Source organism: Hemiscyllium ocellatum, chromosome 20 (assembly GCF_020745735.1).
Source record: "Hemiscyllium ocellatum isolate sHemOce1 chromosome 20, sHemOce1.pat.X.cur, whole genome shotgun sequence".
Taxonomy (NCBI): Eukaryota; Metazoa; Chordata; class Chondrichthyes; order Orectolobiformes; family Hemiscylliidae; genus Hemiscyllium; species Hemiscyllium ocellatum.
In genome coordinates, this window is record NC_083420.1 from 12,768,711 (window position 1) to 12,784,281 (window position 15,571).

At 38.5% G+C, this 15,571-nt stretch overlaps 1 protein-coding gene across 4 annotated transcripts in view; it reads left to right on the forward strand.

Moving 5' to 3' along the window:
• The window catches only part of usp7 (ubiquitin specific peptidase 7 (herpes virus-associated)), a 97,826-nt gene that overhangs the window by 76,223 nt on the left and 6,032 nt on the right, over positions 1-15,571 (forward strand). The window contains exons 22-31 of one of the 4 annotated variants that reach the window (XM_060840502.1): positions 2,705-2,858; positions 3,982-4,049; positions 5,095-5,203; positions 6,579-6,656; positions 11,805-11,905; positions 12,587-12,686; positions 12,780-12,899; positions 14,366-14,437; positions 14,679-14,769; positions 14,973-15,008. In XM_060840502.1, coding sequence (XP_060696485.1) covers positions 2,705-2,858; positions 3,982-4,049; positions 5,095-5,203; positions 6,579-6,656; positions 11,805-11,905; positions 12,587-12,686; positions 12,780-12,899; positions 14,366-14,437; positions 14,679-14,769; positions 14,973-15,008 — 929 coding nt within the window. The remainder of the gene's footprint in view (positions 1-2,704; positions 2,859-3,981; positions 4,050-5,094; positions 5,204-6,578; positions 6,657-11,804; positions 11,906-12,586; positions 12,687-12,779; positions 12,900-14,365; positions 14,438-14,678; positions 14,770-14,972; positions 15,009-15,571) is intronic. The other 3 variants (XM_060840503.1, XM_060840504.1, XM_060840505.1) reach the window with 3 other exon arrangements.

The following is a 15,571-nucleotide window of genomic DNA, read 5'->3' on the forward strand; positions in this document are numbered from 1 at the left end:
TTTAAATTTTCACTTTGCAATCAATAGTGCAGTATTGAATTTGAAATTTGATTCATGTGAATTTCAATGTTGAATCTTGTTCAAGTCTTGCATGCTATACAGGCATAAGAAATTTGATAAGTTCATTTGACCACTGAGCCCACTGTGCTTTTCAGTAGAGATCGCTAACCTTCCATCCCAACTTTACTTCCTTGCCCATTTCCCATGTCAGTTTCCTGTGCTAGAAGTCTCAATCTTTAATATGCTCAGTGGAGCATCCATAACTTTGAGATACCTGTCAGTAGCGTTCAACGGTCTGAATGCATGACTGCATATCAAAATCAGTAGGTAATTTTGGCAGTCTTGTGTTTGCCGAATCATCAACATTTTTTCAGATTTTTTTTGTGGTTAATGTGCAACTCCTGTATATGTGGTGCAGTTACTTGGGTAATGAGATACACCTTTCAATCTTAAATATATTTTCCTATATGTGGGTCATATTTTATTTCTTCATTATTGCACATCATCCTTTTTTTGTTTTCTGTTGAATGTAGTGAGTGACTCTTGGCTTGTGTGCTAGGTGGTGATTGCCAACTTGCAACGCCCCATGTTGGGCACCACAGTTTACTTACGCTGGTGATGATATACTGTTGGTCCAAATTAGAACCCCTATTTGACCATCTCTACTGATGCAGCATAAACCCTGAAGACTAACGAGCAAACCCATTGCCCTTTTCAGTAGCATTTTTGTCCTGTTTGTGCTTCATTTTCACTTCAGATTATGTTGATTGCATGGCTTTCTGCCGATGTTGCCTGACCTGTTGGGTTTATCCAGCACTTTCTGGTTTTAATTTCAGAATTCTATCAAGTTATTTTATTTTAACCATTGTAATCTACTACCCTGCTTGAACTGTCTTTTTTGTTTCTTATGTCTTAGCTATGTGTGTGTTTTTTTTTGCCTTCCAAATGCTGCCAACTTTCCCAGACTACAGATTGCAATCCTTGCCATGGTACCCAAGTTGAGTTTTCCCCCCTTTTTTTAACCAGCCTGCAGGCATTAGCACACTTGACCACATTATTCTTTTCCGCCAGTCTTTTGCTGAGTAGGACTGCACTCATACAGTTTCATTTTTAGCTAATTAGTCCGGGCCTGCAAATTACCTGGAATTACCTTCCTGCCTGCATTCTCATTGTTTGTTCAGGTGTTCTGAGCAATTTATTCTGGTTTCCTTGCATTCTATGCCATTTCTCATAGCATCAGCTACACAGTGACATTACTCAAAGAAAATCTAATTTTCCAGGTACTTGCTAATGGCACTTAATTTGGTATCACAAGTATGTCTCACGATCTATAAGTCTTCACAATATTAACAAAAAGACAGGGGAGATAAACTTTTTCAACTTGTTGGAGATTCTTGAAGTAATCTGAGAATTGGACTAAACCATTCAGGAGAGATGTTTGAAAGCAGTTCTGCACAAGCAGGGTAGTATATTTAGATTAGATTCAGGTTATTTAGTACGGAAACAGGCCCTTCGGCCCAACAAGTCCACACCGACCCGCCGAAGCGCAACCCACCCAGACCCATTTACCTATATTTTACCCCTTCACTTAACACTATGGGCAATTGAGCATGGCCAATTCACCTAACCTGCGCATTTTTGGACTCTGGGAGAAACCCAGAGCACCTGGAGGAAACCCACACAGACACGGGGAGAATGTGCAAACTCCACGCAGATGTTTGGCCGCAGCGGGAATTAAACCCGGGTCTCTGGCGCGGAGGCAGCAGTGCCAACCACTGTGCCACCATGCTGCCCACTATATCTTTGGAACTGTCTTCTGCCAACAGCTGTGGATACTGAATCAATTGTTAATCTAAAAATCTGACAACTTTGCTTAACAAAAAGCTATCACTGGATATGGACCAGAGGCAGATATGTGGAGTATGGACATAGGTTAGCTATAATTGTGACATCATGGTGGAGTGGGCTCGAAGCCCAAATGGCCTATTCCTGCTCCTGTTCTTGTCTTATAATAGATTCTATAAATACAAACTAAAAGTTTGTAATGCAAGGGATAAACATCTTGCAAGTACAAACAGTTTACTAGCTCTAATTTTCATACAGTAGCTGCACATCTATTTCTAGTCTTGACAATCTATTTAATTAAATGTATTGATCAATCCTTTCAATGGCTGAAATAATTGAAGTATTAAATGAGCATATGTGATTAAAACATAAGTTTGCATTGAGAATGCACTATCCAGCTTTTATTTCCTATCAAAGATACTTGTGTAATGTGCAGAAATAAATTTTAAGTGATAAGTGTAGAATTAGTTACTGAAATTGATGCTCTGTATAAAAGGGCTTGTTTCCATGTCATGTGGTTGGATGGGTCTAAGGGGGACTGCAAATTTCATTCAATATGTTTAAAATAATTCTGATGCTTCACGTTGCACTTGAATAGTATCTGAACGTCATGACCGATTTTTTTTGGTTTTGTTTTTTTTTGTTCTCTCTAATTACTATCCAAATGCAGTGCTCTTAATAGTAACGATGTAAAGCACAAGCCACTGTCTACCATGCTTTTAATCTAAGGTTTACCAAAAAATGCACATCTTTGGGTGTGTGGCACAGCTGCAAAATTTGCTCTGAAAAACATAAGTGCAATCTCGAAAAGACAAAATCTTTCGGGTACTTGAAATCACTAATATTGTCTGATTTTCAGGGATGACCCAGAAAATGACTCGAGTGAGTTACCAACAGCAAAAGATTATTTCAGAGATCTCTACCATCGAGTTGATGTCATCTTCTGTGATAAAACTATCCCTAATGATCCGGGATTTGTGGTCACTCTGTCTAATCGAATGAACTACTTTCAGGTACGAAGATTTAAACTATTGGTGTATTTGAGAATTAGATTACTGAACTGCCTGATAAATTAATTTGGGCATATTGAACCAGTACTAGAAAGTTAAGTGATGCCTATTTAATTAGAAATTCATTTCAGTCTGCAGAGACCTGTTTTTCTTTCAGTTTTTATTTGCTGAAAGTTCCAGGATTTTTTAAATCACTCCTGTTATTACAACTTCTCATCAAAGATTGTGGCGTTGAGTTTGTAGAGCTGATGGAGGTTGCAAAGCTGAGACAGAAATCTGTTGGGGATTTAATGAGGATGAGGTTTTTAAAATCTGTTCTTGAGCTGCATGCAAACAAGTCAGTGACTGAATGGGATTGCTGAAAGTTGGAACATGGGGAAAATCTTCCTTTGGAAATGGTCAAATTAGCGGTTGAAAGTTGAGAGACACTATGGTCGCTTCAGAATAGTCAAACTTAATAATAAAATTATAGGTTGGCTTTTTTTAATAGCAGATAAGGTAAGGCAGCAACAGAGTTGGTGATATGGAAGTGAAAGTTGATGACCTTGGTGATGGAGTGGATTAAATAATTTGAAGGTAATCTCTGGGTCAAACATTCCAAAGTTATGATCATTCTTTCACAGCCTGGCCATAGCTGAGAAAGGAGTGGGAATTGATAATCCTGGTATGGCAACTCACCTTAAATATATGGTATTCTATCGGTAATTTAATATTTTTGTGTGAAGCTGAATGTATGTATTGATTTTAGTTTAGTCAGTTGACGATGAAAGAAAAATCCAAAACTCTTCCAATAAAGTGTTCTTGCAGAGGCTTTGTTTTTGAAGAGTCTGACCATGAATGTTTTCTGTACGATTTTAGGCTTGTTTAAATTGTGATTTTATTTTGTAACCCTGAAGCAGCAACAACTCATTTCATTTAGATAATTTCATTAATTTTCCCTGTTTGTTTTTACAGGTTATTAAATTTGTGTAGTACAAAACAAAAGTTAGTACCAAGTGATTTTAAGTTGAATATTAATTGTGTTCCATGATGCATGTGTCTATTCTGGAGAACTGAGTTGAATTTTTTTTATAACCCCCACCATTAGCAGGCAGCTTATAATACTGATTTTTTTTGTTGTTGATAGGTTGCCAAGACTGTAGCGCAACGACTAAATACTGACCCAATGTTGCTTCAGTTCTTCAAGTCTCAAGGGTAAGACTACGTAACTGTCGAGCTTATATTCATTGACAAAAGATAAGAAATTTATTTATTTTTCAATCATTACTGATGGAAGTGGAAAAATAATTATTTTCACATTGTTAGCAATAGCACCCGGTAGGATAATAAATATCCTTTTGTTTGAAATCAACTGTTTTCTGGTAATTTTCAAATACAGGCTTTGTTATCAGTGTATTTGAGTGGCATAATATAGAACTGAATGAAAATTAAATCTTGCACACACACATCATCAAATCTGTGCAATTTGTATGATTAAATCTGTTTTTCAGTTTCACCAGTGTCACCATAATGTTCGTGTTCAGGCTTCATAAATTAGACTATCCACTAAACAAGTAAATTTGACTTAGTTCAGTCAAAGGTGATTATATCCCAACTGTAAAGATCTTTCAGTTGATGTGTAAAGATTTTTTCTGTTTGGGGAAAAAAAAGTTGAATTCATATGACCTAGTTCTCAAACCCTTTTCAAGAGTAAGAGCATTTTTTTCTTCATTCTACTCTTGTCTGAACCCTCCTTGATTTTTCAATATTTCAGTCTGGTCTCCTCTAAGCCATTCCTCTTCTAAGGAAAATAGCCCTTCTTGAATGTATCTTTTACAACTGGTTCCAGGTTTAAGAAATTCCAATCTCTCAAATCACCTCTGCATCTTCTCCAATGTTAACCAACTTCTCCATATCCTTCTGAAATTCGAAACTGTCATCCTTATTTACTTTGCTTCCCAGTTTTGTCAGTTGCAAATTTTGAAATTGTCCTGTACACCCAAGGATCAATGATTAAATCCAGATAATGTCTGAAATGGAAAGTTGTGGCCAGGTGCCAAAGGTGGTAGTCAAACACATCATTGGACAGGAGGAGGAGCTGTATTCAGATGTATGTTTGGTAAATTTAATCTGGAATATGTGATGCCAACTTCTGTTCAGTGGTCTTGCAATCTGAAATGTCATTTTTTTAAAGAAATCATTGATACTAAATTGAGTGCAATTAAGAATGCCTAAAATTAAAGAAATTTATTGTTAAAAGTTACAGGGATGGGCCTGGTAATCCTCTCAGGCATAATTATGAAGGCACACTTAGAGATTTGCTACAGTTTTTCAAGCCGAGGCAACCAAAGAAACTCTATTATCAGCAAGTAAGTATGTTTATACTTGACCCTTTATTACAGGTGTAAAGATCAGAAGATAAATCTACAATGACTAAGCATTGTAACTTGCAAATCTAAATGTTTATTTGTACTAATTCTGGAATTAACATGTTATAATCCAAATTTATCAGTTTTTAGAGCTTTTGATAGAATTTTGCATTTTCTTTTCAGTTTTTAAAAAAAACTGTCAATTTATGGAACAATTAAATGTTCACTTTTCTGGAGTTAATAGCAATTTTGCCTTTTCTTTGTAGTTACAGAAAGTATTGGTAACCATTTATTGGATTTTGATTTAGGGCAGTCATCAGGAAATGGTATTAAAAGCTGTTTGCAAGCATCATTGATAAAAATAGGCTGAGGTTTAGTTTTAAGTAGGTTCAAAGTTTTAAGGACCTGACCATCAAATTGCAGACCTTTTATTGAAACTGTTAACAAAAGGAATCTGCTTTCTTAAATCATAAAATTCTTAGTGTTGAAGTCAGCCATTTGAGCCATCGAGTCCACACTGACTATCTGAAGAGCATTCCACTGGGACCAAATCCCCTATCTTATCACTGGGACTCTACATTTTCATTGGCTAATCCTCCGAGCCTGCATATCTTTGGTGGGAGGAAACTCATACAGACACGGAAAGAATGCGCACACTCCACGCAAACAATCGCTTAAGGCTGGAATCAAATCTGGATCCCTGGCACTGAGGCCGCAGTGCTAACCACTCGGCCATTACGCTGCCCTAAATTGTCCCAATCGGCTAGGGAGAAATGCTATGCTGCGGTTTAAAAGTTTTAAAACTACTTAAGTATTGTTACAATCAGTTAAGTCTGGAGAACTTAAGTGTCTTGTTTGCAATTCTTGACAGGAGTCAATGAAATTGCCAACTTTTTCAATAATAGCTCCTGACTCCACCCCAGAAAAGGTAGAATTGTATTTAAAAGAGTGTAGAGACCCTAAATGACAGTGTTTGGGGTTTGTGCTGTTTCTGGAAAGAATGGGAGCAAAAACTCATTGTTTAAAGTTGCACTTCAGTTTCTTGCATTGTTTTTAATTTGGCTATCTTAAGTGTTCAGAATAGTTTTTTTAAAATTTAGTAGCTGTTTGGCTCTGTTGTAACCAGTAGTAAGGAAGGATATCAATACTTGGAGGCTGGGTAATCAAATAAGGCAGAAGGGGATGCAGGACTATCTATTAGAGCAAGCTGCAGTGGAACACAAATGCTGGATTGACTGGGTAGGTTGAATGGTCAGTTTCTGTGACAGATGTTCTTTGTAAGGTAATTTTAAAGTATGATGTTCCATATACTTTACACTGCAAAGGCCAATGAAGCAAAATCTTGTTTAGCATTTCTAAATTTTTTTTTGTGTAGCTGAAAATGAAGATCACAGACTTTGAAAATAGACGAAGTTTCAAGTGTATATGGCTCAACAGCAATTATAGGGAAGAGGTGAATATACATTTTCATGTTAAAATAAATTATTTTCGCTTTTACAATTTGATAGAATGGATGTGCTATTTAAATATCCTCTGTTTAGCTGAAGATGAAAATATTTTGCCCTGTATTTGCAATTTCTCATAGCATCCTTTTGCTTTCATGCGCGTGCATATAAAGATATTTAGATTTTGTAGTACTGGAGGAGTAGCACTTTGACAAGGCCCCTCCTGTGGAAGTCTTGCTACCCTTTCCCTATTCCACCTACAGATTGAAAATCCAAATAATTGATCATTCACAAGTATCTGCAGACACTCTGGTCCAAATCCCTTAAATATGTTTGAATTTATCGTTGTTTTCAAAGAAAATTATAGGGTGGTTCTTAAAGAACTATAGTTAGAATCAGTTGACCAGGGAAGAAGTTCTCATAAATTGATAGGATAGAATTAAATATCAGAAAAACTGCAGCGGTTATTTTTGTCCCTGCTGCAAAGCAGTGTCTAAAATTAAACCAGTCAATTTGCAACCTTGGTGTCACATTTAATCCTAAATGAACTTCTGGCTCTTATTAGTTCCATTGCTGAGCTTGCCTATCAAGCAATGATTTTAAAATAGATCAATGATTTTAAAGTTCTTGCCCTTGTTTTCAAGTCCCCCAAGCTCTGATTTATTCCAGCCCTGATATCTGCATTCCTCTAAATCTGACCTTAAATTATTCCTGATTTTTGCTGGTCATGCTTCGACTCCAAGCTGCATCTCTCCACCTTTGTCCATTCTTTTCTTAAGACTCATCTTTAACCTTGATCAAAGTTTTGGCTATCTACACTCTCCTTTCTTGTATAGTTTTGTTACACTTTTTCTCCTGCTACTGTACAGGTCTTTGGGATATTTTGTTGTTAAATGTGTTACATAAATACAAGTTTTTTTTTGTCAACCCTTGAACGTATGCATCTGTGAATGTCATTAGGAAAAGAGAAACAGAAGTGGGCCATTCAGACAAGAGTGTTGTGTGTGTGTGTTGCTGGAAAAGCACAGCAGGTCAGGCAGCATCCAAGAAGCAGCAAAATGGACGTTTCGGGCTGGAGCCCTTTATTCACTCTGGTCCGAAACATTGATTTTCCTATTCTTTGGATGCTGCCTGACCTGCGCTTTTTCAGCAACGCACTCTCAACTGTGATCTCCAGCATCTGCAGATCTCACTATCTACCCATTCAGGCAATAGATCCTGCTCTGCCATTTAATGATTGAAAACTTGTATGTCTTTTAACAACTGTATCCCCATAGATTACTTTTGAAGTAAATTATCCATGGCATAATGGGCTAAGTGAGCTTTCACAACCTTTCGGGGCACAATGCCAAAGATTCACCACCCTCAGAATTAGGCAATTCGGCCAATTCTCAATCTTTGGAACTCCAGAGCATACAGATCCAGTTTGCCCAATCTGTCTCCATGAGGCAATTCCACCATCGTGGTAACCAGTCTGGTAAACCTTTGCACTCCTATGATAGTAATATCCTTACGGAGGTAAGGAGACCGCAGCATTACATGGTGTGCCAGACACAGTCTAAACAAGACGTCACTCCTCCTGTACTCATGCTTTTGTGGAGAAAGTGAAGATTGTAGGTCAGTCAAGAGTGTGGTGCTGGAAAAGCACAGCAGGTCAGGCAGCACTACAGGACCAGGAAAATCGATGTTTCAGCATCTATTGCTACTTTGTTAATACTAATTTTCTTCTTCTGCTCAATCACCATAGTCATTTGGATTTCTAATTATGGAAAATTTCTTTGCATTCTAAAAACTTCCCAATCCCCTCTTAATTCTGGCAACTTCGTAAGGCTCTTCTTTCATGTTATGCAATCTTTAACTTTCTTTTGTCAACTATAGTTAACTGACCTATTAAAGACTGTCCATTGCCTGTGTCATGCCTTTGTCTAATCCAGCTCAGCAAGTCTGCTCACGTTTCACTATTTCCCTTATTCAAACTTAAAACCCCTGCTTCAGGTTGCACGACTCATTTTCGAACATAATGTAAAATTCTAACATTGTAGTCACTCATCCATAAAGATTCTATTACAGGAAGATTATTAGTTGGTCCTTTTCCATGACTAAATAAGATCCAAATGTGAAAACTGTCTAAAGCATTTCAGACACTGGCGTCTTAGCTTTGCTGCTGCTTTGGTTTATTAAGTCTATATACAGATTGAAGTTACCAATGATTACTTCATTGTGCATTCTACAAGCTTCTCTCATCTCCTGATACGTATTGTGCCCCACACTACTATTATTTGGCCTAAAAGTAACTACAACCAGTATCTGATACCCCTGGCTATTTTCTAGTTGCATCCAAACAGATTCCACAAAGTTTTCTGATTTGCAATCCCCTCCTGTTATTGTACTGAATCCATCTCTCATTACCCTTGCATGTGTGCATCCTTTTTCTTGTCTATTCTTCGTAAATGTCACGTATCCTTGAATGTTCAGTTTTGGTTGTCCTATAACCATGTTTCTGTAATGGGAGTTCTATCATAACTATTGTTCGCCGAGCTGGGAATTTGTGTTGCAGACGTTTCGTCCCCTGTCTAGGTGATATCCTCAGTGCTTGGGAGCCTCCTGTGAAGCGCTTCTGTGATGTTTCCTCCGGCATTTATAGTGGTTTGTCTCTGCCGCTTCCAGTTGTCAGTCCCAGCTGTCCTCAGCAGTGGTCGGTACATTGGGTCCAGGTCGATGTGCTTATTGATTTGAATCTGTGGATGAGTGCAATGCCTCTAGGAACTCCCTAGAGTGTGGCATTGATGATGCGGTGTGTGTTCTCTATTTCTGTGTTTTTAATGATTACAAAGGTGTCATCCACATATCTGACCCAGAGTTTGGGTTGAATTTGCAATAAGACTGTTTGTTCTAATCTTTGCATTACTGCTTCTGCTATGAATCCAGTCTTACCGCATATTCAACCCAAACTCTGGGTCAGATATGTGGATGGCACTTTTGTAATCATTAAAAACACAAATGGAGAACACACACCGGATCATCAAAGCCACACTCTCAGGAGTCTGATTGACTAGAGAGGAAGAAAAGAACAACCAACTCCCATTCCTAGACGTGACGGTATAGAGAACACTGAACGGAGAATTCACCACAAAGGTATACAGGAAAGCTACACACACAGACCAAGTCCTGAACTACGAAAGCAACCACCCCAACACAGAAGAAGTTGCATCAAGACACTGTTCAAAAGGACCACAACACATTGCAGTACAGCAGAAGTGCAAAAAGAGGAAGAAGAACACCTATACAATGTATTCGCCAAAAACGGATACCCACGCAATTTCATCAACAGATGCCTAAGGGAAAGACAGTGGAATGAGGACATGCAGCAACCCAAAGGACTAGCCACACTACCATACATCAAGAGCATTTCCGAACTGGCAGCCAGACTGCTGCGACCACTAGGACATACAACAGCACACAAACCAACAGCCACTCAGACAACAACTCACCAGAACGAAGGACCCGATACCCAGCATGAGCAAAACCAGTGTAGTGTACGAAATCCCATGCAAGAACTGCACAAAACACTACATAGGACAAACAGGAAGATAGCTAACGATCCACATCCATGAACACCAACTAGCCACGAAACGACACGACCAGCTATCCTTAGTAGCCACACACGCAGATGACAAGCAACATGAATTCGGCTGGAACAACGCCACTATTATAGGACAAGCCAAACAGAGCAGCCAGGGAATTCCTAGAGGCATGGCACTCATCCATAGATTCAATCAATAAGCACATCGACCTGGACCCAATATACCGGCCACTGCAACGGACAGCTGGAACTGACAACCGGAAGCGGCAGAGACAAATCACAATAAATACCAGAGGAAACATCACAGAAGCGCTTCACAGGAGGCTCTCAAGCACTGAGGATGTCACCTAGACAGGGGATGAAACGTCCGCAACACCAATTCCCAGCTCAGTGAACAGAACCACAACGAGCACCTGAGCTACAAATCTTCTCACAAACTTTGAATCTCATAACTATTTATCTCTTGTTGTTCATTTTGATTATCTTGTGAATGCTGCATACATTCAAGGTGCATTATATGTTTGCCTTTGTTTATACTGTCTTCTAGTCTCCCTCAGATTGCCACACCAAAAATGCTACCAAAACTCTGAGGATCTCAAACTTCGCCTCTGTGCTGGGTTCGAAATGAAGCCACTTCCCACTCTCTTTTAATATACTTGCCCCTCGTTCGGTGCTCTGTTCAGAAAACAAGTGCTGATTGTAATGCTCTCTCTTGACCACTGTGGTAAAACAGACATATGTCCTCCAGATAGGAGCTGCTACCAACCAGTAATAAAAGCAGAAGGAAAATCATTGAATTAGAGTTTGAGAGAGATGCTTCCTATCTCTGCTCATCTATTTAAGTACTGCATAAACATATGCCAGTTTTAACAAGATAGAATTTGCTGTTTTGTCATTTTAAGCATGAGTGCAATATATAGATGTTTCATTTGCTTTGTACAAACTCCTAGCTTTGATCTCTGTTCCAAGCATGTTGCCACTAAGTCACAGTGCAAAAATCATACATAAAAAGCTAGGTAGAATAATAGCTTAGGAGACAGCTAAGTGCATTGATCACTGTGTATGTTATGATTATTGGGTTCCATGACTGTTTGCTTGTCTTCTGTATCAACTAATTACTATAAATGCAAGTGACCAGATCTACATTACCTAGGCCATCAACAACATGCACAAGTGCACCTTGTATACTCCAGCAGCTCATGATCCTTACCTGAGGCTGTACATAATGTATCCCCTGTTCACCAGAACACTATGCAGCATGTGTACACACAGCTCAAGGCGTCATCTTCACATGTACGGGAAACCCTCACTTCAAACCTAGAAATGTGAGCACTTTGTGCTTGTTATCTTTTTAATCATTTTTCCATATTCCAAGTAAAGTTTTTGGCGACAACCAAAGTGAAGCCCCAAAAGAGTACCTATTGAACTATTTTATTTTTCACTTTGGTAATTAAATGATGAACATCTGATTGTTGTGCTGAGGAACTAGTTCAAATCATTCTTCACTTGTTCACTAATTGGATATGAAATTGTAAGATGTTTTTGGTTAACTTGAAAAGTTATTGTATTACAGGAAATAACACTATATCCAGATAAGCATGGCTGTGTGCGTGACTTGCTGGAAGAATGTAAGAAAGCTGTAGAATTGTCAGAAAAAGGATCCAGTAAACTAAGGTAACAAAACATTGTATTGAGTTATTTTACAGAGCCTGCTTTGTTGGAATGACTCCACTGTTAATACAGGTTTTGCAGATGCGCGGTAGTGTGCAAGCTTATTCCAAGATGTACTTCAGGATTGCATACTCTTTAAATTTAAGATTATTAAAGTTTCCTACAGTACAATCTTGTCAGCAAAAACCCATCGTATATTGTGTCCAGGTCGACAAAGGCTTTACATTTTGAGTTAAGCTTTTTGCAATGGTATGCACTGTTATCCTTTATGTATAACATAAGGGATTTTTCAATCACTAATCCTACAAATTAAATACAGGCTGGGTGAGGAATGACATTGGCATCTTTAGAGAAATCGAGGTACTACTTAGAATTTTTAAGGTATTTCCTGAGAAGTGTAATTACATCGGGGAATGAGCAGTGCAAGTATTTGAATTAAGTGTAGATTTGTACTTAAATTGCTACCCAGTTGAAGTTGATTCCATATGTGAAGATTTCTGGTGGATGGGATTAAAATGGAAGCTTGGATATCTGGCAACCTATTTGCAGTTGGTTGGCAAATGGGGCATCATAGGCTTCTACATCTGAGTGGTCTTTTTAGAATGTAGAGGTAGCTTAGATTAAATGTTAACAACTTGACTGTTTCAGAATTTAAACTCTCAACGTGCATACATTTGTTTTTAGACTACTGGAAATTGTAAGCTACAAAATAATTGGAGTCCATCAGGAAGATGAACTGTTAGAATGTTTATCTCCAGCAACAAGCCGTACATTTAGGATAGAGGTATGTCATAAATTAAATAACCAACTATTCCGTGTGAGTCCATGCTTTTTCAATCCATTTCCAACTGGAATTTTATGTATCGAATATTTTTAGGAGGTCCCATTAGATCAAGTTGATCTGGACAAAGAGAATGAATTGCTGATCCCGGTGGCACATTTTCACAAAGAAGTTTTTGGCACTTTTGGAATTCCATTCTTGCTGCGAATATGCCAGGTGAAGTGTTAAATTCTACACTCTCTGCGTAATATTTGGTTTTTAAGAGTCTCCTAATTCAAGATTTGAAGTGCAGAAACGTAGACAATGGGAGGAATAGGCCATTCAGCCCTTCGATCCTGCTCCACCATTTTTATCATTGGTCATCTAACTTGATATAACCTGTTCCTGCTTTTCCACCTGTATTCTTTGTTCCCTTTTAGCTGCAAGTGTTATATCCACTTCCTTGTTGAAACCTTCCATTGTTTTTGGTCCCAACTGCTTTCTTTTGTAGTGAATTTCACAGGTGCTCCACTTCCTGGGTGAAGAAATCACTTTTTTTCCCTCCTCGGTCTGAAATAATTCACCTCATATCCTTAAACTATTGACACCTAGTTCTGGCTTCCCCTGCTGTTAGGGACATTCATCCTGCATCTATTCAGTCTGGTCCTGTCAGAATTTCATAGGTTTCTGAGAGACTCTCCTCTTCTCCCCCCTCCCCTGAAAAACTCACCACTCATTACTCTGATGTCACAGCAGTCCTCATCCTCACTGCTTCAAATGCTCCTCGTGTCAGTCCTGCCAACCCAGGAATCAATGGAATCAACCCAGTGACAAGAATATCCTTTCTCAAACATGGAAACCAAAACTGCACGCAATCGTGTAGGTGTGGTTTTGCTAAGACCCTGTATAACTGCAGCAAGGTATTACTACTCCTATACTCTTACCCTCGTGTTAACATTCCAGTTGTTACTTTGACGCTGCTGCTCCTGCATGGTTACCTTCAGCGGCTGGCTTACAAGGGCAGCCAGAAAATATGCCTTCCTCTGACTCCCCAAGTGAAAATGCATTTGCCCACTCAGCTTGTCCCAATCACATTTGAAATATCGCTGCATCCTGTTCAAAGTTCAAATTCCTATTCAGCTTTGTCTCCTCTTTAAATTTGGACATGTTACACATTGTTCCCTTATGTAAATCGTAAATATATTGTGAATAGCTGTTGCACTCTGTAGTCACTGCAAACCAATTTTCTATCCATTCCAATGCATAACCCCCAATCTCGTGTGCTTTTAATTTTATACACTAATCTTTTGTGTCGGACTTCCTCAAACTTCTGGAATTTCAAGTAAACAGCACTAACTGGCTGCCCATCAACTCTGTGCATTACATCTTCAAAGAATTTTAGTAGATTTGTCAAGCATGATTACCCTGTTGTAAATCCATGCTGATTGATTGTGTCTGATCCTACCACTGTTTTCCAAGTGCTTGGCTATTAAATCTTTTATAATGGACTGTAGCAATTTCCCACTAACTACGTCAAGCTGACTGGTGTATAATTCCTGGTTTTCTCTCTGCTTCCCTTTTTCAGATAGGGTAGCTAATGTAATGCCTCTGTTGTTCAGGAAGATTTGAGAGTGTTTGTATTTTGTTTAGTTTTGTTCATGTGGTTGATCAGCATTCATGTACTATGTTCTCTAAATCATCAGAGCGAGCCCTTCAGGGAAATTATGAAACGAATTCAGGCCATGCTGGAAGTTCAAGAGAAGGAATTTGAAAAGGTAAAAGCAACTAATTTTGGCCATTTTTGAGAGCATTTTTGCTTGAATTAGATTGCTTTAAATGAGCTGAGTATGCACTAAAATATCCATTGTAGTTAGCTCATGATCAGTCCGTTGTAAAAACCCAGGAAGTTAACATTGAGCAAAAATAGTAAATGCTAGTTTGTGAATTCTTCTGGTATGGCGTTCACTTGTCTTGCCTCGAAACCTTTGATGTTGAAACTTTTTTTCTCTTTCCAAGTTTAAATTTGCCATTGTGATGATGGGTCGGCACCAGTACATAAATGAGGATGAATACGAAATCAACCTGAAGGATTTTGAGCCACAGCCCAGTAAGTAGGAAAAGAATTTGCAAATTAGTTTACATAATGCTGATTCCGATGGAATTGTTTTGACTGTGCTCATGAATAAATTTCAGTTTTTGCTTACAAAAGTAACCTATGGGGCTAAGTTTTTTTTATTTAAAAAGAAAAGTCTAGACAGCAGTGAGGGTTACGTTTTTGTGGGAGTTTTATATACGTGACTTTTTTTGCAGAAGACTGGCCAGTTCCAGATTCTCTACAGTTAACGGGTAAGCTCTTGTGAGACCGAAGATCATTGAAATTGCCTTTGTACGTGTGAACATGTGACCTGAGTGCATGAGTGTCTACTCAAATTAAATCTAATTCGGAGTCTGTCAAGTGATCCTGGATCAGGACACTGCTGATATCAGGTTTTAATAATGTGTAATGGTTCCAATCATTTGATCTGACATTTTCATGAGGCACTAAAATGCAAACTACTTTTAGAGATGACTCGTCATCATGAAGATCTGTTACAAACCCAATTGCTCAGTATGTTTCAGGATTTTAGGCATTGCCATTAACACACCATATGACACCGGTTTGAAGTGATCAGCAAAAGAAACAAGGGATGAAGTGAGAAACTACTTGCATTCAGCAGGCAGTTAAACTTTGGAATGCACTACCTGGAAGTGTGGTGGAGGCAGGTTCAATTGAACCATTGAGAAGGGCATTGGTTGATTATATGTATAGAAATAATAGGCAAGGTTATGTAGAAAAAGTAGGAGATTGGCACTGGGTAATCATTTTAACAAGGTGACGCAGACACATTAAGCTGATTGGCCTCATGTAC